The sequence below is a fragment of the Cupressus sempervirens genome, chromosome 4 (assembly GCF_028749045.1).
Source record: "Cupressus sempervirens isolate cs-2001-9-10 chromosome 4, ASM2874904v1, whole genome shotgun sequence".
Taxonomy (NCBI): Eukaryota; Viridiplantae; Streptophyta; class Pinopsida; order Cupressales; family Cupressaceae; genus Cupressus; species Cupressus sempervirens.
Window position 1 is genome coordinate 689,439,747 of NC_143121.1, and position 24,258 is coordinate 689,464,004.

A 24,258-nucleotide genomic window follows, 5' to 3' on the forward strand; every position below is an offset into this window, starting at 1 on the left:
CTTATACCAACTAAGCCACAAGTTAGCCACAACACAAATTAAATACCCATACATAAATTAAATGCCAAAAGTCGGCCTTCAACAGAAATTAAATGTCCAAAAATTGATACTCGAGAAAAATCATGATATCTCCTAGCACCGATTGAATTAGAACTTGCACTTTGAATTGAAGGTAGTAATTTAGGCCCTCTACAACCCCTGAAATGCACAAAGGCTGATTCATTAATGATATCTATGCATACATCTCGAAATCCATGCACAAAAAGATGCTGCGCAAACTGCCAAAAATTGATACTTCAAGAGAATTGCCATATCTCCCAACTTATAAAGAATTAGAACTTTCACATTTAATTAGAGATAGTACTCTAGGCCCTCTTTAATCCTTGAAATGAACACCCTCTCATTGATTACACAAAATTAGTTACATAGCTTTCAATATGCACCCATAAACTAGAAAACACAGTTCTGGCAGCAAGGTAAAAATAGTTCAAACTTCAACTCAATCCATCCAATCTCTATGCAATCATGAGGAAAGGATCTCCAATGTGTCTCCAACACATCCTTAACCATGAAAAGCATATCTCCTCCAAATCCAAGCTCAATGCTCCTGCATCAGACTTCCTAGGAAAATAGAAAAGTATGTCCCATACTTTGATGCCCAAAGAAAGATTTGCAACTAACTTCAGCTTTACCAAAGGCGTCCACTTCATCAAAGTCAATAGAACAAATCTAAAAATCAACCATCTATGCTTCATCATTAAAACATCAGAATCAAATACATATCAATAACCCAATCAACATGCTCACACCCAAGAACAAACTGAACATAATGCTTCATCATCAAACCCTCATCCACATCGGCCACTAGTGAATCCACACCAGCAACAACAAACTTCACATCAGTAGCAACATGTAGATCTCCATCAACACATGACAAACTTGCAACACTAGTAACCTCATTTCTCACAACAAGATTCTTTGCAACACACAACTCATCACCAACAGCAACTAAATCATCCATGACCAAGTGCTCTACAATTTTCATGTCAGATCCAACTGAGTGATCATGAAAACCAATGTCTATCCTAGCATCAACACGGTTAGGAATATTTTCAGCAACAACCTCTAGTTGCTCTACAAGTTCTGTATCAGACTTCACAAACTAATCAACAAAACCAACATCTTCCACCTCAACCTTGTCATGCCATCTTCTCTCGTGAACAAGTCTCTTAACCAGCCAAACAAGTCTCTTCTAGATCAGTAGACTTTAGCTCCACAAACATCTATGAAATGCCTTACTCATCCTATCCTTATCTCAATTAGAAAAACTAGTTTCAAAATAAGCAACTACCTTCTTAGCTCAATTAGCCAAACTAGCTTCAACCTAAGTAGACATCTCAAAAAACCTCCTCTCCAACACATCACGAAGATTTCCAATCATCTCAGGGTCCAATCCTCTTGGACCCATCTTCCAAGATATTCGCAAACCCTCTGCAACAAATCCTTCCCATGCTCCTTGTGACAACCTCAAATTTTTTGCAAGTCAGATTGCAACTTGCCACCTCACATGAATAATCATGAACACATCACAAGTCTAGGACCACAGATCTACAATCCACAAACTCTCTATGATCATGTCTCAACAAGATCAGTCTTCCATCTTTGCATCCATCAATCCATCTGCAAGTCCTCTGCAATTGCAAGTGAGAACCACGATTTGCCACCTCACAACCAAGAGATCTAGGACTCTAGAAAGAAAATTCACCACCAGATCAAGATCAACTTAGATCTACTTCTCCAACCCAAGTCCTGCTGCAAACTGCCTCAACTTTGGTGATCTGTCTACATGCTCAAGAACAACCTTCACTCTTCAACTACTCTCCACACTCACCCCTCCTCTGAATGAATGGATCATCCCTCCATGAATGAAAAAAAGAATCCACAAGATCCCCCTACTTATACCAACTAAGCTACAAGTTGGCCACAACACAAATTAAATACCCATACATAAATTAAATACCAAAAGTTGGCTCCAATAGAAATTAAATGTCCAAAAATTGATACATGAGAAAAATCATGATACCTCCTAGCTTTGATTGAATTAGAACTTGTGCTTTGAACTAAAGGTATTACTTTAGGCCCTCTACAACCCTTGAAACGTGCAAAGTCTAATTTATTAATTATATCTATGCATCCTTCCTGAAATGCATGCATAGAAACCAATTGTGCAAACTACCAGAAATCAGTACTCTAGGAGAATTTCTAGAGATAGTACTCTAGGCTCTCCTCAATCCTTGAAATGTGCACCCTCTCATTGATTGTGTAGGATTAGTTACATGGCCTACAATAGGCACCTAGAAACTAGAAAACACAGTTCCAGTACCAAGGTAAAAATAGTTCAAACTTCAACTCAATCCATTCAATCTCTATTAAATCATGAGGAAAGGTTCTCCAATGTGTCTCCAACACATCCCTAACCATGAAAATGATAACTCCACCAAATCCAAGCTCAATGCTCCTACATCAACAAAAGATGGTGATTTTGAGCTAAGAGTATATACTAATGTTGATTAGGCTAGAAATGTTGATGAAAGAAAGAGTACTAGTAGTGGAGCTTTCTTTCTAGAAGAAAGGTTGATTACATGGCTAAGAAAGAAACAAAGTTGTATTTCCTAGTCTACTATTGAAGGTGGGTGTGTTGTTTCTACTATTAATTGTTCAAATATTGTCTATATGGATTAAGAAACTTTTCAAAGATATGCAAGAGTAATTCATTAAACATTTTACTATGTATTTTGACAATGCAAGTGCTATTAACATATCATAGAATCATATGATGCATACAAAAGAAAAACATACCTATTAAGTATCACTGCTCAAGGGAGCAAGTTCAAGAAAACAAGTTAGATTGGAGTATGTAAAGTCTAGAGAGAAAATTGCAAATATATTCACAAAGCCATTGCCTAAGGATGTTTCTAAGTATTTGAGAGGAAAGTTAGGGGCCCTTTCCCATATCCAAGATTTACTGAGAAAGGATGCATGTTGCATCAATTCATGGATGATCAGAATGTCTTTCTAGAGTTGATGCAAGAGTTCACAATCTAGGACTATTCCTAGAGTTGTGAAAGAAATTGTAATGATGCAGATATATATTTAGTACATGCAAGGTACATTGTATAGCTACAAGGTTTTATAAGTTTCTCATTGAATCATGTAGTTACCTTTGGAATTATTGTCAAAGGGGGAGAGATTTTCTATGGGAGTGGTTGCCTATAGAAGAATTGGAGTGATTGGTGAAGTGCATAAAAAAAATGAAGTGTTATATAGTCAAAGGGAGAGAGTAAGAAAACAAAAGATGATGTCTATAAACATATGTATGTAGTATGATGTTTATGGGAAATAAAACTAAATGATTTTGATGATGCTAATGAAGTATGAAGTATATCCAAAGGAGGAGCATATGTTGCAAATTGAGCATATGAGGTTGCAAAGAATCTAAGTGAAAAGAGAGAGAGAGTTGAAGACATGTTGGTATCTCATGGTATATCATTTCATTATTTATAAATGATATGTAATGTAATGTATTTTTTTCCATCAATGCCAAAGGGGAGATTGTTAGCCCCAATTGATAATGTTGTTAATGTATGTGAAAGAGTCATATCAGTTGTTATGGTGTTATTGCTGTCAAGCCTTAATTGGTGAAACATAATGCTAATTTAGTATAGTGTCATTGTTGGCAATATGGATAAGTAGGATGAGTTAGAATTGTCATTTATGGAAACATATATCTTAGGATGAGATGTTAGAATGTACAGATCAAGACCCTACAATCAAAAATAGAAAATTGTCCAAGTTTCATGGTAGTAGAGAGATAATTTTAGTAATGAGCAATCTACAGAGATATTTGGCATGTCGGTAGTTAAGGATAGGTAGTACAGAGTGTCTTGATGACATGGCTAAGTGTGTAGTATGGTACGATCAATACAACATCAGATATATTTATTTTACCAGTAAAGACAATGGACAAAGAAGAACAGAGCACAATAGTAAAAGGTGAATAACAAGTTAAGGAATTATTTTGGTTGCAAAATAATTACTTAATTATTTAGGGATGACATCCTTGATATTAACCCTATGTTAGCAATAGTTAATTTTGTAATATGCCAAGCATGTGAAAAGCTTGAAGGTTGACTAGACAGAGTTTTGCTAAAGTGTAAGGTATATATAAGAAATCATAACTTGCAAAGTTGCATGTTGTGTTGTGAACTATGTATGTGATATGAAAATTTATTTGAAGGCTATGTGATTCGAATTATGATGTAAGATCAAAGATATGCAAAGTACAATAGTCAATAGTATAGAGGTTTTTGTATCTATCTCTTTTGTATAAATGCACTATATTGTATAATTGCATGTTTAGGCAATGGGCTCTTCTTGCATACATTTGTAATTGTATTACCAACTCCTAATAGGGTTGAAGAAACTCATAACATGGTTGAGGCTTCTAATAGGGCATAGTCCTTTAACAAGGATCAAGACACTATATGTATTTCATAGACTCCTAACATGGTCAATATTCTTAACAAGATTCTTTTGTTTAGTAGATCATTTTGTGGGTACCATCACTGTCGGGGTTTTCCCTTGTCTAGGGTTTTTCTAGTTAACAAAATATGGTGTTATGAGTTCTCTATTTCTAATAATTGGTATCAAAGCTCAGTTACTCAGACGAGGTTTAACGGCTTGAGTAAGATCCCTATGGATATGGAATAGTTAAAGAGGAATCTTGAAGAAGCCCTTGAGCAAATTGATCTTCTTATAAAAGAAGGAGACAAACTGAAAGAAATGTATGAAGATGCAAAAGATCACATTGGGAAACTAAAAGATAAGATCAATCATCTCAAATCTAGAAAAGAAACTAGAGAGAAGACTAGTGATAGTGATGAGGTAGCAACCCTAAAGAAAGAAAATGAGATTTTGAAACATGACTTGAAGATTGTTGAACTAAAATTGAGTTTGAAAAAAGATGATAGCAAGATTGAATCTGATATGAAATCTAAGAATGCAGATCTAAGATCCCATCTGACTCAAGTGACATCTGAATTAGATACTATCAAAATAGAGCATGTAGAATTAGAGAAATACAACATTATTATGAAAGGAGATTTGACTTAGGCTAAGAAATAGTTAGAGAAGTTATATTCTAGTAGTGAGAAAATTGATGAACAACTATTCTATTAGAGATCTTACTATGATAAGATAGGTCTAAAGTATCTTCTTGGAGAAAAATCAGCAAAGAAGGATGAAGCTAGAAAAGAACCAAATCTAGTTGTTGAAACCACTGAATCTAAGGAGAACAATCAGAATAGGATTGAACTATGAAAGTATACAAAAGCACCTAAAGAAGTTGAGAAAGTAAGTCAACCTCATAAATATGATGAACCTAAAAAAATAGAGCAAGTTGAACCTCCTAGAGAGTAAGACATGAATTCAAAGGTAAATGTTTTATATGTAATGAAGCTAGTCATATGAAGAGATATTGCATAGGTAAATTTTTCAAACCTATTACTAATTTTTATTGTTATAATTGTCATGGTTTTGGACATAAAGTAGTAGGTTGTAGGAAAGTTAAGTTTGATGGTAATAATGGCAATAGTAGAATGTTTAGGGATACTAACCCTACAGGTAATGAATGAAGGAGATCTCAAGCAGATCCAATGATGGAGAAGAAGCTAATGGAATAAGAAGAAACATTGTGTGTTATAAGTGTAACAACTTTGGACACATTGTGAGGAATTGTAGAGCACCAATCAATCAAAACAGTCCTAATCAGAGAAGTACATCTGTATGTCAGTTATGCAATAACTTTGGACACATATCAAGCTTTTGCAGAATGGATAGAAGGAACATCAACAGGAACCCAAACTATGGAAGAAACAACAGCAGAAATGACAAAAGAAATGACAATAGCAACAACAATTAGAAAGAGGCACTTAAAGAGCATGTTGAAGAATTCAAGAAAGTATTTGTGAAGGCAAAAGATCCATCAAGTTCACATGTGGTTTTAGAAGAATAATATTTCTATACACCTAATGAAAGATTGACGTCAGCCATTGTGTGTGATTCATCTTTTTTGAATTAAGCACTTATCTATCAAAGACAGAGTATTAGAAAGATGAAAAAGAGGTTAGAGATCAAGCTAGAAGTTAGCAAAAGGATTAGCATATTGTAAGGAAGCTTTGGTTAAGAGCACAAGTCATTTGGAGATTGTACGAGGCTGCAAGAATGAAAACAAGTTTAAAGGATAACATATAACAACTTTTACGATTTGGGTAGTTGTGTAATCAATGCGAAGTTTGATTTGAAACGATTTAAAGAATGTGAAGAAGATTTTGAGTACCATTCAATCATGTGAAGAATTAAGAAGCCATTAAGAGTGATTTAACAACGAAGTAAAGGCGAATTTGAAGCATGTGTAAGTGTGAAGTAAGAAAGTCCTAGTTATTCAAATTCCAAGTATTTTATAGAGTTTTTCAGTTGTTTTCTCAAAATCTTTATATCAATTTAAGATGGAAAATCCTAATGTGTGATGTAAGTGAGAGCCCACAATATAAATTCAAGAAACACATGTTTGTGTTAATGGAAGATGATCCTTTGGGAGCATTTTTACAAGTACCATCAAATGTATTGCACATAGAGGATGTAAGGGCATACATTCACTGCAAGTTTGATACCATTGGTGACAGTGACATTCACAAGGATTTGGATGTGGTATGTAACAATGATTTATCATTGAAATAAGGTTTTCAGCATTTGGAAAAACTAAATATTATCAGATAGATGTTCTAAATAGAGTTTGACAACTATGAATGGGGCAGAATAATCTTGAGCAGAATCCTTGAAGGAATATTTTGGGTAAGATACATTGCTATAATGATTGACAATGACATGATCCATGAGCTTACTAGATTAAAAAATGAAGGGAGAAATCTAGTGAATGAGAAGAACGTGAAGAAATTTGTTGAGACCAATCTAAAGACAAAATCAGATGATAGAAACATGAGAATTGATTCGATTAAGGAAGATGATGTAAGAATCATCAACAAAATTAAAGGCTATAAGATGAACCATAGTTCAAATTTGAACTTTGTACTTGTTGGATTTATCCATGTAGCATATCTGATGATAGTGAAAAGGGAAAAGAATCAATTTGTGTGAAATTGTGAATCAACAACTTGACAATATTGAGAAATTGAAAAGGAGAAATAGTACAATTTTTAGATTTGAATCATTGATAACTCACCTACTCTTTCAAGTTATTAGAAAGCTTCCAAGTATGCCAGACCATGAATGGAATGCAAATAACTGCACAATGAATTCAATTACTTATCATTACAAAAGACAATCAGAAGAAAGAATTGTTGAAGACATAACCAAGATGATGAAGAGTTTTTAGTCTGAGATGAAGAAGAGATTCAAGATCCCTCCATCACTAGTGGAGAAGTGCAAGGATGACATAGGTTTCATGGTTGAAACTAATGTCACATGTATGGAAGTGGTTGAACCCATAATTAGGTTGTAGACCCTATGGGCTATGGAATGAGTGAAGACCTTGTTGAAGACTATGCAAAGATCATCCTAGAGTCTGATAGGGATAAGGAATGCCCTAGATGGGGTACTTATGATGAAAAGATGAAAGAAGTTTGCATTGAGCTATATACCAAGGACATTAAGAAAAAGGTAGACAAGAAGATAGAAGCTATCTTGAAGGAATCAAGCATGACTAGAGAGGAGTTCAATGAAGTTAAAGGAATTGCCTTGGAAATGAAGGTAAGTGGACAAATAGAGGTATTGGTAACCACACATCTTTCAATGGTAGGACCTTTAGAAGGAGAAATAGTAGCGGGACCTACTTCACAGATACCTACTATCCCTTATGTTGTAGTAGCACAAGTACAACCCACTATTGTACAACCATCCAAGAAGATTGATGTAGATGAGGTTACTATTACTGATGTCAAATCAATCATTCCTTCAAGGAAATTAGAGAGACTCACCAAGTCAAAACAAGAGGTTGAGTCACCTAGCAAAAAGAGGACTAAGCAATTGTCAATCTGGCTTAGAAAGAGAAGAAAGACATTGTATATGGTTGAATTGGAGTCTAAAGATGAAGAAGAAACATAGGACAGGCCAGTTGAACAAGTAGTTGGAGAAGCAAGGACATTAGCTAGGAGAAGCCTTGTAAGCCAAAGATAGAAAATTTAAATGTTTAGATCATTAATGATGACAGTTTTGTTCAATTCAATAAGTACTATAGTTTGTATAGCAACATGGATAGACTACAATTAGAAAATGTTGTAGTTAGGAATATAGTTTTGAAGAACAAATGATTTGAAGATATTCAGAGAAAGATACCAAAACACTTGTGCAACAGATTGATCAATAGTAGAAGAAGAGGCATTGAAGCAAATAAGAAAATCAGAGATAATTTAATAAAGAAACTTTGTGAAGTCAATGATGATGATGACATGCAAGATATAATGAATAGTAATGATCCCTTACTAAAAAATAAAAGAAGAGCTATTCTTTTGATGAGAGGTAATTATGAAGAGGTAAACACAGAGACAGAGGAAGCCATTGTTAAATACATGGCTTCTGTACCAGAATTGCAAAAAAGAGTGTGAAGTTAGGGGGGAAAATCCCCATGTCTATTGAGTAGAGTACTCTAGCAACAACAGCAATGGAATTCAAGGACACCAAGATGTCAGTTTTATCTTCGCAGATCTCAATAGGGACTAACACCATGCAAGTTGGTGCTACAAAGGTTATAGTTAACATTGTAGAAGATCCTTTAAGGATCTTGGGCCAAATATTGTTGGCATTATTATTGATTACTCCAGCTCAAATGAGGAAGAGGAGAAAACAAAGAATGAAGCAAAAGAGAAAAAGAGAAAAGAAGATGAGAAGAAAGAAAGAAAACACAAGAAGAAGATAAGAAAAAAGAGGAAGAACAAACAAAGAAAAAATTGGAAGAAGAGGAGAGAAAGAAAAAGAAGGAACAAGTAGAAAAGAAAAGGAAAGAAGAAGAAGAAAATAAATAGAAGGAAGAAATAGAAAAGACGAGGAAAGAAGAAGAAGAGAACAAGAAGGAAGAAGTAGAGAAGAAAAGGAAAGAAGAAGAAGAGAAGAAAAAGAAGAAAGAAGAAAGAAGAAGAGGATGGAAAAATCAAAAGGAAGGAAGAAGAAAAGAAGAAAGAGGATGAGGAAAAGAAAAGAGAAGAAGAACAAAGGAAGAAGAAAGATGATGAGGATGAGAAGGCAAGTGCACCTAGAACATCTCTCACCCTAGCTGCACTAAGTGCACTAAAAGTTACAAGGAACATTGACAGTGAAATCACTAGATCCTAATCTAGAGGATATAGCCAAAGTTGTGATTCAATAATTTGATCCTAAATTCACAATTTTTTCAGAGGTAGCAGCTACTTAGGAACAAGCAATGCATGATGCTCATATGTTTGACATTTTATGTCAAAACACCATAAATGATTTAGTAGCTCTTGATGCTTGCATCAAGGAATTGAGAAGGTGTGAAATTGAAGGCAAGACTTTGTATGTCAAATTTGTCATGTCCTTCAATTTCACCAAGGACATTAATGAGGAGCTAAAGAGAAAGCATGATGAAGTCAAAGCATTGGCAAATCAGCTCAACCAACTTGGCGTCAAGATTGCAAGAATTGAAACATAGGTCAATAAGACTTATGATGAAATAAGTTAGCTAGAAATTAGCAAGGAGAAGAACATCAAAAAGGTTCTCACTTTTGAGAGAACACCTATCTGTGAAGATAAGCACATTTGAGAAGTAGATAGAAGAATATCTGAAAGCAAAGACATCACTTGATAAATTCATTTACTCAGACTTGAATGCAGTGGAGATTGCATATTATGGATTATGCACTCTCCTCAGCATATCAAAGGGAGTAAAAGACACATGGGAGAAGAGCATGAAGAGTTTGATAGTAAGTTTTGTAGACTACATCTCTCATCTAACAACCTAGTGTAGAGGTAATGAGCCAAATATTGACATATAAATAAGTTTTGACACCTTTTTCATTGATGTCAAAAGAGGGAGAAGAGTTCAGGAAAATTGTATAAGGTAACAATATGTATAAGAAAGCAATAGTTATATACTAAGGGACAACAATGTTACTTAGTATTACATTGTATTAGGAGGTTTAAGGAAAGATGGTTATAAATGTAATGATCCACAAATTTTTTATAATTTTGAAATTTTTGTAAAGTTTTGAATGCCAATTTTGAAAATGTTTTTGTGTAATATTTTGGGACTTAGCCAATTTTTCCATATGTTTCCATCAATGCCAAAGGGGAGATTGTTGGAAATATGGCTAAGTGGGATGAGTTAGGGTTTTCATTTATGACAACATATATCTTAGGATGAGATGGCAAAATGTACAAATGAAGACCCTACAGTCAGAGATAGAAAATTGTCTAAGTTTTAAACAATTTCACTAGCAGTGCAAAGATAGTTTTGGTAATGTGCAGTCTACAAAGATATTTGGCACGTGCATAGTTAAGGACAGGTAATATAGAGTATCCTGATGATGTGGCTAAGTGCACAATACGGTACAATCAGTACGACATCAAATATATTTATTTTACTAGTAAAGGCAGTGAATATAGAACAACAGAGCACAACAGTAAAAGGTGAATAATAGGTTAAGTAATTATTTTGGTTACGAAATAATTACTTAATTATGTAGAGGTGACATCCTAGATGTTAACCCTATGTTAGCAAGAGTTAATTTTGTAATATGCAAAGCATGTGAAAAGCTTGAAGGGCGACTAGACAAAGTTTTGCTAAAGTGTAAGGTATATGTAAGAAATCATAACTTGCGAAGTTGTGTGTTGTGTTGTGAAATATATATGCGATGTATGAGTTTATGTGTAGGCTATTTGATGTGAATTCTAATGTAAGATCAAAGCTATGTGAGGTATAATAGTTAGCAGTATAGATGTTTTTGTATCTATCTCTTTTATATAAAGACACTATATTGTATAATTGCATGTTTGGGCAGTGGGCTCTTCTTGCATACATTTGTAATTGTATTGTCAACTCCTAACAGGGTTGAGGCTTCTAACAAGATCTAGTCCTTTAACAAGGACTGAGACACTATATATATTGCATAGACTCCTAACTAACAGGGTCAATATCCTTAACATGATTATATTGTTCAGTGGATCATTTTGTGGGTACCTTCCCCATCGAGGTTTTCCCTTGGCCAAGGTTTCCTTAGTTAGCAAAACATAGTATTATGAGTTCTCTTTGTGTGAATTTATTTATTGTTAAGGAAAACTTGGAAGATTCTAGTGGAGCGGGAAAAAAATTATATTTAAGGGATGAACACATTGTTCATTATTGTTAATCAAGTTGAAGAAGGAAGGTGATAGCTAGAGGATACCTTAGCATATTTGCATTGTGAAGTTCAAGGAAGAGAATTGCTCAGTTGATGTTTGAGTGAGTGGATCATTCTAAAGGGAGCAAAAGGAAGGAGGAAAGATAAAGAAAGAAACATAGATCTAAACAAGAAAGGTAGTGCTAAATCTAACATGTTTCTCTAATACTCTCTAACCATTGTACAAGAAAATATCTTAACTGAGTGGACCTAACCGTCTTATTTATAAATCCATTGTATTATGACATTCTATTGAATGTTTTGTAAGTCCTTTAAATTAGGTCACTCTATGGTGTTAGGAACCTGTGTGTTCCTTCTGTTTATTTTGTTAGAGTAGTGTTGTTGGACGCATATGCTTTGTAAGTCGTCCCGTGAGTATATTTTATTATCCCACATGCATAGGTAGTATTACTTTTCTAGATAGTACCCAGTATATAAGAATAGGTTGAGGCCCTTGATGGGCACGGACGAATTTATTGTATTGAGCTTGCTCAAAGGAGGTTACCCCCTCGAAGTGGCCTGCGATCAGTAGATTCATTCTGAGTTCTGCTATCACTTTGTATTCTGTTATTTCGAGCATTCTCACGATATTGCTATGAGGTTCTTCACATCTGGTATCAGAGCACTCTCTTGGGCTCGCTGGGTGGAAATTACATCAAATTTTTTTTTTCTGTCGTGGCCTTCAGGTTCCTCTCACTTCTAATATCTCTTGTTATTGCAATAACTCTTTTCAGTTGTTCTGTCTGTGAGTGAATTTTTCTAAGTCGACTGTTCAAAAAAAAAAAAAAAAAAAAGAGTAAAAATTTTTCTGTTTTTTAGTCGTAGCTTCCTTGTTTGCTTTCTGTTTCTGCTCATACTTCCGCAGAACGTCTGCAATATCATTTCGCATACTTCCTTCCTTGGCGACCCAACCCCAAATTTTACATATCAAAGCCCTAAATCCCTCATTTATCTAATTTTAGGGTTTGCCCTATCTTTTTCACCTCTCATCCAATCGCCACCAAACTGAGCCACAAGATTCAATTCCTCATTTTGCTCCCTTATCCCTCTTGGACTGTTCGCCTCATTTCGCCTCCCTACCCTTGAAACCCTCATTTTTCTTTTTCCCTTGTCCCCAGATAGTCTCCCACCACCCGTCGAACACCCATTTCCTATATGAGTTTTACCCAAATCCAAGTTTGCCGTAACTAAAAAAGTTTTTGTTTCTCATCTTCTACCCATTCCAAAAAAAAAAAAAAAAAAAAAAAAAAAACCTTGTTTTATGGTTGTTACGCGTACAGGAGCAAAAATCATGGAAGAGGAAATTGCATCCCTCAAAACCAAACTTCAAGATCTGGATGACAAAATTCTGGGTCTTAACTTTCAGCAGTCAGCCATGAGCCGAAACCATTCAGGAGATACTGGGTCCTCTGCTGGCAATTTCCGTGGACCAAAGCTTGATTTTCCACGCTTCGATGGTTCTGATCCGACTGGATGGATCTATAGGGCAGAGCAGTATTTCAGCTTGCATAATACTTTGGATAACCACAAAGTCCCCCTTGCATCTTTTCATTTGGAACATGAAGCTCTTCAATGGTTCCGTTGGTACATCAAGGCTAATGTAGGCCCAACGTGGAGAGAATTGTGCACCCTCATTTTGGAGCGCTTTGGCCCTAGTTCCTTTGATGATTTCACAGGAGCACTCACTAAACTGCGTCAAACAGGCACTGTAAGAGAATACCAGACAGAGTTTGAAAAATTAGCTAATCACACAGAGGGCTTGTCTGATGAATTCTTCCGTAGTTGTTTTGTCAGTGGTCTGAAGGATGCACTTCGCTCAGAAGTCAAAATGTTTCGACCTACTACAATGATGGAAGCCCTTGGGTTGGCTAAGTTAGCGGAAGACAAGATTAGTGCTCTACAACGCTCCAGATCTAATTTTGTTCCATTCAGAAATACAGGTTCTCACAACCCTCCAGTCATACCAGCTCCCAGAACTACTCCGATCAAGCACTTGTCTGAAACAGAGATGCGAGTCAGGCGAGACAAAGGGCTTTGTTATAATTGTGATGAGAAATGGTCTCGGGGCCATAGATGTGTTCAGCAAAAGCTCTATCTCTTGGATGTGGATTCTCCACCGGAACTGGAAGAATATGTAGATGCTCAGGAAACAGTGGATGATGAGGTTGAGCCTCACCAGCCTGAACCTCCTTCACCAGAAGCTCCACCAGAGATATCTGTCCATGCTTTGGCAGGAGTCACTACTCCACAAACCATGCGGGTCCAGGGTTTCTTCAAGAAGATCCCTCTTACTATACTCATTGATTCTGGTAGCACTCATAACTTCATTGATCCACGAATAGCCAAACAGGCTGATTGCTTTATCCATCCCTGCTCTAGCTTTGAAGTCATGATTGCCAATGGGGGCACTTTACCTTGTAAAGGGAAATGTCGCAATGTGCGTCTCTCTATTGGAGATTATAACATGCGCTCTGACATGTTTGCCTTACCCTTAGGTGGCTGTGATGTGGTTTTGGGTGCCCAATGGTTACGCACTCTTGGCCCCATTCTCTGGGATTTTGCTGAACTTTGGATGCAGTTTTCAGCCGAGGGGCACCAACACACTTTGAAAGGCTTACAACCAGGGTCTCTCAGCATCATCAGTTCACACCGTATGGAAAAACTTCTTAAGAAGAATTCACATGGTGTCATCGCTCAGCTCCATTCCATTCAGATGCAGCCATCAGCAGTCTCTAGCACTCCTGCCGATCTCCAACACATTTTGGACAAGTATTCTGGTATATTTGCTGAACTTGTGGGATTACCTCCTTCTCGTCCAGAGGACCACCGTATTCAGCTCCTTCCTGGCAGTGTTCTGCCCAACATCAGGCCCTACCGCTACCCATTTCATCAGAAGATCGAAATCGAGATACTTGTCCGTGACTTACTGAAGCAAGGTATTATTCGCCCTAGTACCAGTTCCTTTTCTTCTCCAGTTCTGCTTGTTCGCAAAAAAGATGGGTCATGGCGACTCTGCATTGATTTCCGAGCACTTAATCATCTCACTATAAAGGACAAGTTTCCCATTCCAGTTGTTGATGAACTTCTTGATGAACTTCATGGGGCTCATTTTTTCTCCAAGTTAGATCTTCGTTCTGGGTATCATCAAATTCGGGTTAATGAGGAGGATATACCTAAAACTGCCTTCCGCACACATGATGGTCACTATGAATTTTTAGTCATGCCCTTTGGCCTCACGAATGCTCCTTCAACATTTCAGGCAGTAATGAATAACATATTTCGACCATACCTCCGAAAATTCATTCTGGTCTTCTTTGATGATATCCTCATATATAGCAAAACTTGGGCTGAGCATCTCCATCATCTGGAGCTTGTCTTGCAACTTCTCTCTGATCATCAACTCTGTGCAAAACTATCTAAATGTGTGTTTGGCCAGGAGGAAGTGGAGTATCTCGGGCATATTGTTGCACACCATGGAGTGCGGGTGGATCCTACAAAAATAGATGCCATGAAAACTTGGCCGCATCCTAAAACTCTCAAGAGTCTTCGGGGTTTTTTGGGGTTGACTGGCTACTACCGCAAGTTTGTCAAAGATTACGGGAAAATTGCAGCACCATTGACAGCTCTGTTAAAAAAGGATGCCTTCTCCTGGACCCCTGTTGCTGAGACTGCATTTGAACAACTGAAACAGGCTATGTGCAGTACACCTGTTCTCGCGATGCCAGATTTTTCCAAACCCTTCACTATTGAGAGTGATGCTTGCGGCAATGGATTGGGTGCTGTTCTCCTGCAAGATGACCATCCTATTGCGTTCACTAGCAAAGCCCTCTCTGGTAAGAATCTAGCCCTCTCTACTTATGAAAAAGAAATGATGGCTATTTTGCATGTTGTACAGAAGTGGCGGCCATACCTCTTAGGGAGTCATTTTTGCATCAGAACCGATCACCAAAGTCTGAAATACTTCCTGGAACAACGGGTATCCTCTCCTACACAACAGAAATGGGTCAGCAAACTCATGGGGTATGATTATGAGATCACCTACAAGAAGGGTAAGGAGAATATTGTGGCAGATGCTCTTTCTCGCACATTTGATAATCAAGCTTCCCTTTCCGCTATTTCTATGCCCATTCCCAATTGGTTAGCGTCTGTTCAGCAGGGCTATGACAGTGACTCTTCTTTATCTCAAATCATTCACCAGCTAGCCAATAATCCTTCTGCTATACCACATTACTCTTGGGATGGTGCTTCTCTTCGATACAAGGGTCGGCTAGTGCTTCCTCAGAACCCAGCTCTACATCAGGCTATTTTTTATGAACTCCATGCTTCTCCTTCAGTAGGGCACTCAGGCTTCCTCAAAACTTATGAGCGAGCAAGGAGAAACTTCTTTTGGAAAGGGATGAAACAGACGATTCAACAGATGGTGGCTGAATGTGATACTTGCCAACGCCACAAGGGTGAAACGACCCTCCTTCCTGGCTTGCTCGAACCATTGCCCATCCCTACACGGATTTGGACTGATATTTCTATGGATTTCATTGAAGGGCTTCCTAAATCCGGTGGCAAGACAGTGATCTTGGTTGTGGTTGATCGTCTCTCGAAATATAGTCATTTTTGTGCCCTCAGCCACCCCTATACTGCCTCCTCTGTTGCACAAATCTTCATGGACCAGATATTTCGTCTTCATGGACTCCCTTCTTCCATTGTCTCTGATCGTGATGCCACTTTTACCAGTCATTTTTGGACTAAACTGTTTCAGAAAACTGGCACCAAACTGAAGATGAGTTCGGGCTATCACCCACAAACTGATGGTCAAACTGAAATTGTCAATAAATGCTTGGAAACTTATCTTCGTTGCTTCACTTCCGAACAGCAACATCAGTGGGCCAAGTGGCTCCCTTTAGCTGAATGGTGGTACAATACCTCTTACCACACTGCCTCTAAAATGACTCCATATGAAGCAGTCTATGGTCAGGCACCTCCAGTGCTCCTTCCCTACACTCCCAACAGCTCACCAGTCCAGGCAGTTGACATAGTTCTCCGCAGCAGGGATCAGATTCTTCGTACCTTACAGGATAATCTTCACATGGCCCGTAATCGGATGAAACAGCAAGCAGATCAACACCGTTCTGAGCGCTCATTTCAAGTTGGGGATATGGTTTTTCTTCGTCTACAGCCATACAAACAATCCTCCCTAAAGCTGAAAGGGCGTCATAAGCTGGCCCCAAAATTTTATGGGCCTTATAAGGTTCTGCAGAAGATTGGTTCAGTTGCTTATAAACTGGAACTTCCTCCTTCTTCCCGCATTCATCCAGTCTTTCATGTTTCTTGTCTAAAGAAAGTTCTGGGTACCACTGTCAGAGCACAAACTACTCTCCCTGAAATGGATACGGAAGGATCCATTATCCTGGAGCCGGTGGCAATCATTGACCAGCGCACTCGCCAGCTTCGCTCTCGCTCCATCTCTGAGGTCTTGATTCAGTGGCATGGCATGCAACCAGAGGATGCTACCTGGGAACCCCTTCTTCAGATTCAACAACAATTTCCACACCTTAAGCTTTGAGGACAAAGCTTTTTTCTAAGGGAGAGGGGATGTTAGGAACCTGTGTGTTCCTTCTGTTTATTTTGTTAGAGTAGTGTTGTTGGACGCATATGCTTTGTAAGTCGTCCCGTGAGTATATTTTATTATCCCACATGCATAGGTAGTATTACTTTTCTAGATCGTACCCAGTATATAAGAATAGGTTGAGGCCCTTGATGGGCACGAACGAATTTATTGTATTGAGCTTGCTCAAAGGAGGTTACCCCCTCGAAGTGGCCTGCGATCAGTAGATTCATTCTGAGTTCTGCTATCACTTTGTATTCTGTTATTTCGAGCATTCTCACGATATTGCTATAAGGAGGTTCTTCACATATGGATACTCGTGAATGATAAGCTCTAGATGATCTTTGGTGAAAATTGTCTAACAAGGTCACATTAACAATGTGTTTGTAACCTTTAACAAAGTTGGCCCCTAACAGAGCTCACTTTTGAATAGTGAAATTTTTGGGTTGCCAATTTCCAAGCGGTTTTTTCCTTATAAGGGTTTCCATGTTAAATACTTGTGTGAATGTTTATTGTTTATTGCCGCAACTCGGTATAGACAAGAAAGTTCACTCTGATACTTGGTATATGAAGTTAATAGTTTGTAGTTATACCTTGTGTCACTTTGCATGGTTATCATCTTGTGGCTGTTATATCTTTTGGTTACATGTTTTAGTGTTGTTGAAGTTGATAAAGAATATTTAAAGTGCATAACTGATTCACCACGCCAACCCCCCCAGTTATATTGGTGGACTTTACTTTCTAACATGTATAATATGACTTAATTGATAAATCTTTAGAGATGGTTGTTGGTTTAAGTATTAACTTACAAATAAAAAATATATAAGTGTGTGAGAGTAATTGATTCACCCCTCTTAGTTATTTGGCATGTTCAATAGGATAAAGTCAAAATCTTATGGTCACAATAGGATGTCAAACTTGTGTTGTAGAAAGTGCATAGAAGTTGTAGAAAATATAACAAAAATAGAGTTGAAGAAAACTCAAACAACTTCACTATTATATAAGCAAGGCAACAATAGCGAAAGGCTAACAACTGTGGGGTGATTCAATTACAATGAACTAATAAAAATTAGGGAAGAACATCCAAAGGATTATGGATACAACCCAAAAATACATTATCTTGAAAATTGTAGAAGAGTATGATGAGGAATCATAAACCTATAATCCTCACCTTTGAAAATTAATGGTATGCTCAAATCATTGCATAAATTGGCAACAATGAAGGGTGCCTAAGAACTAACACTACTCAATTAGATGACAAAATGGAAGAAAACTCAAACAACTTCACTATTATATAAGCAAGGCAACAATAGCGAAAGGCTAACAATTGTGGGGTGATTCAATTACAGTGAACTAATGAAAATTAGGGAAGAACATCCAAAGGATTATGGATACAACCCAAAAATACATTATCTTGAAAATTGTAGAAGAGTACGATGAGGAATCATAAACCTATAATCCTCACCTTTGAAAATTAATGGTATGCTCAAATCATTTCATAAATTGGCAACAATGAAGGTTGCCTAAGAACTAACACTACTCAATTAGATGACAACATTGTCAAATTTTTTAACGCATTTGTTAACTTCTTATGTCATTGTTTATTCCACTCAAGGCAACCACATGTTGGAAAACTAATATTAGATAATTATGATTACAAATTACCTTTATCATAGCTAGAAGAACCCATTACCTATTGTGAATGCATTACTTGAATGATAGTGAGAATAGATATTAATATACTTTTCCAATGCACACTAAGCATCTTAGGGAACTTTCTAAGAATTTTTTATCCATGTCATAAAACTTATATGGTACATGACACCTTAATCATAACATTTGCACGAATAATGATGATTTGAAATGGAAAGTTGGAATAAAGCTAAATTGGGAAGATGTTGCAAGTTTTGATTGGTAAACATTTTTTAGGATTATTTTTAATTGCAAGTAGTCATTAATTAACATGATTTTCTTAGGATGTGAAAATTAGAGAGGGTTATGATAGTGGCTACTACATGGCCTCATTCCAAAAGTGGTCATAGGATGGATATCGATGGTGGTGAGTCTAATAATCAAGAAAACATGAATCAAGTAAAAGTTATGAATTAACTAAGATGTCGGATGCTCACTCGCATGTCTTGAGTGCTAAAATAGACTTATTATTTTTGTGGATGAAACTTTTAAAATAAGTACTTAATTCTACATGACATTGATTGTTAAAATAGACTCAAAACTAGAATATACTATTATAAAGCATAAAAGCTTGTAATTCACTATATAAATCTCCCAAAAATGAGAAGATCTTTGTGCAAAAGAAAAACTCCATGCAAGATAGGATATCATATGACAAATAAATACCACATAACTAAGAGATTGTTAATCCTTAGAAACGATCAAGAGATTGAGAAGTGAAATCTTTCTCCCAAAAATGAGAAGATCTTTGTGTAAAAGAAAAACTCCATGCAACATAGGATATCATATGACAAATAAATACCACATAACTAAGAGATTGTTAATCCTTAGAAATGATCAAGAGATTGAGAAGTGAAACCTTTCTCCCCAAGGATGAAGGCAATGGAAAAGATAACCCATTATATACCCTAAGTGGTCGATTTTTTATATAATAGACATGAGCTTTGAAGACAAGAAAAGGTTGCACCTTGGGATATGAATCTCCTCAAAAATAGGAGATGCTTATGTAAAAGAAACAAATCAATGCAAGAAAGGAACATCATATTATAAAATAATCAAGTCAATTAAAGGAATATAGGATCCTTTGGAAAGGCAGAAAGAACGAGGAATGATGATCAAGTATACACACCTTCCCTATTGATAGAAAATGACATGTCATTATGCACCCCAAGTGGAAGGTCATTTATGATAGACATGATATTTCAAGCAAAAAAAAGGTTTTAAAATTGAGTTGTAAATATCCTTAAAAACAGACCATCATACTATAAACAAACAATTCTATGTAAACAAGGATATCATGTTATAAAAGAAACAACTCAATAAAAGGAAGAAATAAGCCCTTGAAATGGGTGAGTGAAATGATACCCTTTAGTTTGGAGACAATGAATAAGGACTGTATGCCACTCAAAAAGTATGATTGCCCCTGAATTGCACCTCCATAATTAAAATGACAATGAGACCCCAAAGAATAGGTTAGAAATGCCATACAGTGAGGATCAACATAATAATTATATATCATTGTTTTGATTTTGTGAACCAACTACTTTTAATGATGTACTTAATTTTTCTTTTTTATTTTAAAATATCATTTAATCAGCAGTCAATTGCTGCTACGTTGATCAGATGATGTCTGTTCTTCGACAGAGATCGAAGTAGAAATAGTCACAAGACAACCGCATCATGGTTGTCAGATATATTGGAATGAATATCCAGGTCCTTCAATCTTGGATGAAAAAGTACGCATTTCAATGATTCAATTACAAGAACAATATTAGACATTTCTACAGCCCACATACATTCTCTTTCTCCCACACAATTTCTCTAGTTTTTCTAATAGGAAATATTCTCGTTGGGGATAGAGAACTTCAGTGAATTTTGAACCTTACATGAAAATTCCAACTACATTTCCAAAGAAGAAAAACTCATTTTGCTTATTGCTTGGGCGTGAGCTGAACTAGGGTTTTTCCAATATTCCCCCCACTAAACAGAGAATTGAATGCCTCCAAGAAGCTCTCTATTCCCACATTCACATCTTCTTTGTATTTGATCTTGCCTTGCTGCATATAACCCCCTACCTCCTTCAAAAACTCCTCTATACAATGGAAATACTCAACTACAACAAACCCTTGCATTTTCCCACATTTTCCTACCAAGTTTATAAGATTTCTCACTCCGTAACTTTCCTTCCAATCCTGCAATGTACAGATTCATCCATGGCATTAATACTCTCCATAAAGTTGAACAGTTCCAAAACCCGCAAGAATAATTTAGCCTAACCTGGTTATATTGAGAGATCATTCCACATAAGGGGATCCTAGCTTTCATATTGATGTGGTTGAGAACAGCCTCCAGCATTTGTCCTCCCACATTTTCAAAGTAGATGTCTATTCCTTTTGGAAAGTACCTGCTCCGTAGTTATTTAACAATGTCTTATTAGAGTAAAAATGATTGAGATCTCTTTGTACATTATTACATATTCTTCACTCCTTCCACTTACTTGGACAATGCTGCATCCCAATCTGTTTCAGTTTTGTAATTGAAGGCGTCATCAAATCCGAATTCTTCTTTTAACATCTTCACCTGTCGATATTTTAAAATAGTTTTGAAAGATTTAGGGTGAGAGGTGGTATCCAACAAATATCTTGATTGTTAAAATAAATAGACTCAAAACCAGGATCTGCTGTCGTAAAGCATAAAAACTTAGTATTCTACTGAAAAAATGTTTGTGCTGAGTTCATTTTTTCCTTTTTCTGTCTCCAATTTATGTTTGACAAGATTGTTAAATTCTTAAACAGATCAAACTTGTAACATCGAGCCAAAGATTGTACATAACGTCTACCGATCTTGAAGATTAATTGTATTATTGTGATACAATGTATTCCTTGTTTTAGCCTAAAATTTTCATACATACACATATATCTAGCTTTCAATCACTTGAAATCAAATGGAAGAATTTATATATCAATAACTTGATAAGTAGGAGATATTTTTCCACAAGTTAAATTGTGATATTTCTATTGTGATTTAATTGTGTAGTTTTTGAGTCAAATTCATTGACCTATGTTTCATGAGTAGTAAGTGATTCGCACCAGTCCATCTTTCATAATAATAGATAGAACACTTGGCACTCATTTGATCTAGGAGATGCTCACACAGGTGCAGCCCTGGAACTTCCCCAAAAAATCATCTATCCTAGTACTACTCCAACTTGAAGGCACTTAACTATGTGAATGTGAATCACTACTCATGAAACATGGATCAATAAATCTGACTCAAAAACTATTAAGTTAAATCCTAATAGAAATATCACAATGTCAATAACTTTGCAAATGTATCTTATAGCTCTCATCTAGAACTTAATGGTTCTCTATTTTTCTGTATTATTAGATTTAATTTCCTTGGGGCAGGAAAAATGGGTGTTCAGGTTAATTTCATTTTAACAAACAAACTACTTAATATGCAAATCAATCTTCCTATCAATCAAGCATAAAATTATAAACTAGGGAAATTCAAATCATATTCATAAAACAGATATTGAGAGGTTCTAGAAAAGAGTCTAAATTACTCATCTGTTTAGAACAAATAATATTGCTAGGTTCATGTGAAAATTCATAGAACAGAACAATCAATCCTTAACAAGGTCCAGAGAAACATTGACATGGGTTTTCTACCAAACTAAGAATTCAAATGAAATTGCAAATGATTAGTAGAGATCACCTTTTGGTCACTACCAACACTGCCAACAACACGGCAGCCTTTGATTTTGGCCAACTGCCCTGCTAAAAGTCCAACTGCCCCTGCTGCAGCTGAAACCAGCACTTCATCTCCGGCCTTTGGTTCTCCATTTAACAACATACCCGCCCAAGCAGTCAACCCTACCGTCCCTGCTCAAATCCACAAGGAACCTTCAAACCTCCAAATGTTTAAAAAAACTTAAAATGTGAGAAAACCCTAAATGTAAATTCCAATTTAAGGATAGATCAAAACCTAGAGGCCCCAAATAATCAGAGGGTTTGAACAGATTTGTGTCAATCTTTCTCAATGCTGACCCTTCTACCATGGCGTAGTCTGACACTTGATACATCCCAGAAACCACATCACCCACTTGAAATTTAGCATTGGCAGAAAAAACCACTTTCCCCACCGTAGGAGAAGTGATGGGCTGTACAAAGAGCAATTCATTTTACTGCGTTGAACCTTAAAACATCTTAACCATTTTACTGTATTGAACCTTAAAACATCTTAACCATTGTACTGAGAAGAGACTGAAAAGTATAAAACATTAGAAAAGCACAAAACCTCGTTTAACTTGAAGGTTTCAAAGTAAAGTGCCCTGCTGGGTTCTTTGACAAGCCACCTGATATATGGATCCACTGAGGTCCACATATTCTGCACAGCAACTTCTCCTTCTTTACATCCATTAACGTTGAAATTGGATTCTCTGATTTGCAGATGATCATCTGTTACAGGCCCTTCCTCGGTGTAAGCAACTAGTACCACCTCTTTGTTTTTCACTGTGTGTTCCATGCTTCCGTACATCATCGGTTTCTACTCCCACATTTGTAGCAGGGGAAACAACCAATCGAATGGTTTACTTTTCGCCACGTTCTAGTCGCAAGCATGGTTATCTTTTTTTATTTTTCTTTTATTTGTTTTTATTAATACAATTTGATAACAGTTTTTTCATTATTTTTACATATGCATTAAATTTTAAATTTGAACCTTTTATCTTTTAGTGTCCATTTATTTTATTGTTCTTATTATTATTAATTATGTCATGTCATTTTTAGTTCTATTTTTTTGTACTATGTGATAAATGACAATTTTTTTTAAATAGAATTGTAAGTTAGTGAATACCTCTTATTAATAACGGAGAAATAGAAAGCGTATTCTCCCTTTTTTACCTATTAGTTTGTGACATAATATGAAACTATTGCATTTGTTAAAAGCGAATGACCTTATTAACTTGTCCAATCAGAGGCCTTTATTTTTTTCACCTTTTTTCCACTATAGACATATAGTTTGGATGACATTTTCTCAAATTTAGAGGAAACTATTTTTGTCGAATTTAATTGGCCTATGATTGCTACAGTCGTGAGCTTGGAATTTGTCCTTTTCTACACACAAAATAGATCATTTATTTTTTCCCAGTTAAATCATTTATTGTGCCCCAAACTTTAGGAATATCAAGAATTTGTATAGTGAAAAATTTATAAATCATGGTAGTTTGGATCCCATCTCTAAAGAAAGAAAAAAAGAAAGGAACAAGAAAAGAAATTAGAAGAAATCTACTAACCATTGTGAATTATTGGACCAAAGGTTGTGACCTTTCTTGTCCTATACTATTGGTGTGGTGCATAATCTCGCTTGGAATTAGATGCAACGGGACATTTCTTGATATATTTGTGGAATATAAATTATTTTGAGGTCAACCTTTATCTTATGCAAGCATTGATTATTGATACCCCTAGAATTTCTTTTTCTATTTATAGCATT

The 24,258-nt window shown here is 36.2% G+C and overlaps 1 protein-coding gene across 1 annotated transcript; it reads right to left on the bottom strand.

The window, feature by feature from the left end:
- Positions 1-20,421: 20,421 nt before the first annotated feature.
- Positions 20,422-23,366, bottom strand: LOC149563151 (2-alkenal reductase (NADP(+)-dependent)-like). The gene is made up of 6 exons (XM_089826548.1): positions 23,062-23,366; positions 22,750-22,924; positions 22,480-22,646; positions 21,260-21,342; positions 21,040-21,166; positions 20,422-20,954 (listed from the first exon to the last, which is right to left on the bottom strand). Exons 1-6 carry the CDS (start codon positions 23,302-23,304, stop codon positions 20,694-20,696), a joined length of 1,056 nt encoding a protein of 351 aa, XP_089682674.1. The 5' UTR covers positions 23,305-23,366; the 3' UTR covers positions 20,422-20,693.
- Positions 23,367-24,258: the final 892 nt, after the last annotated feature.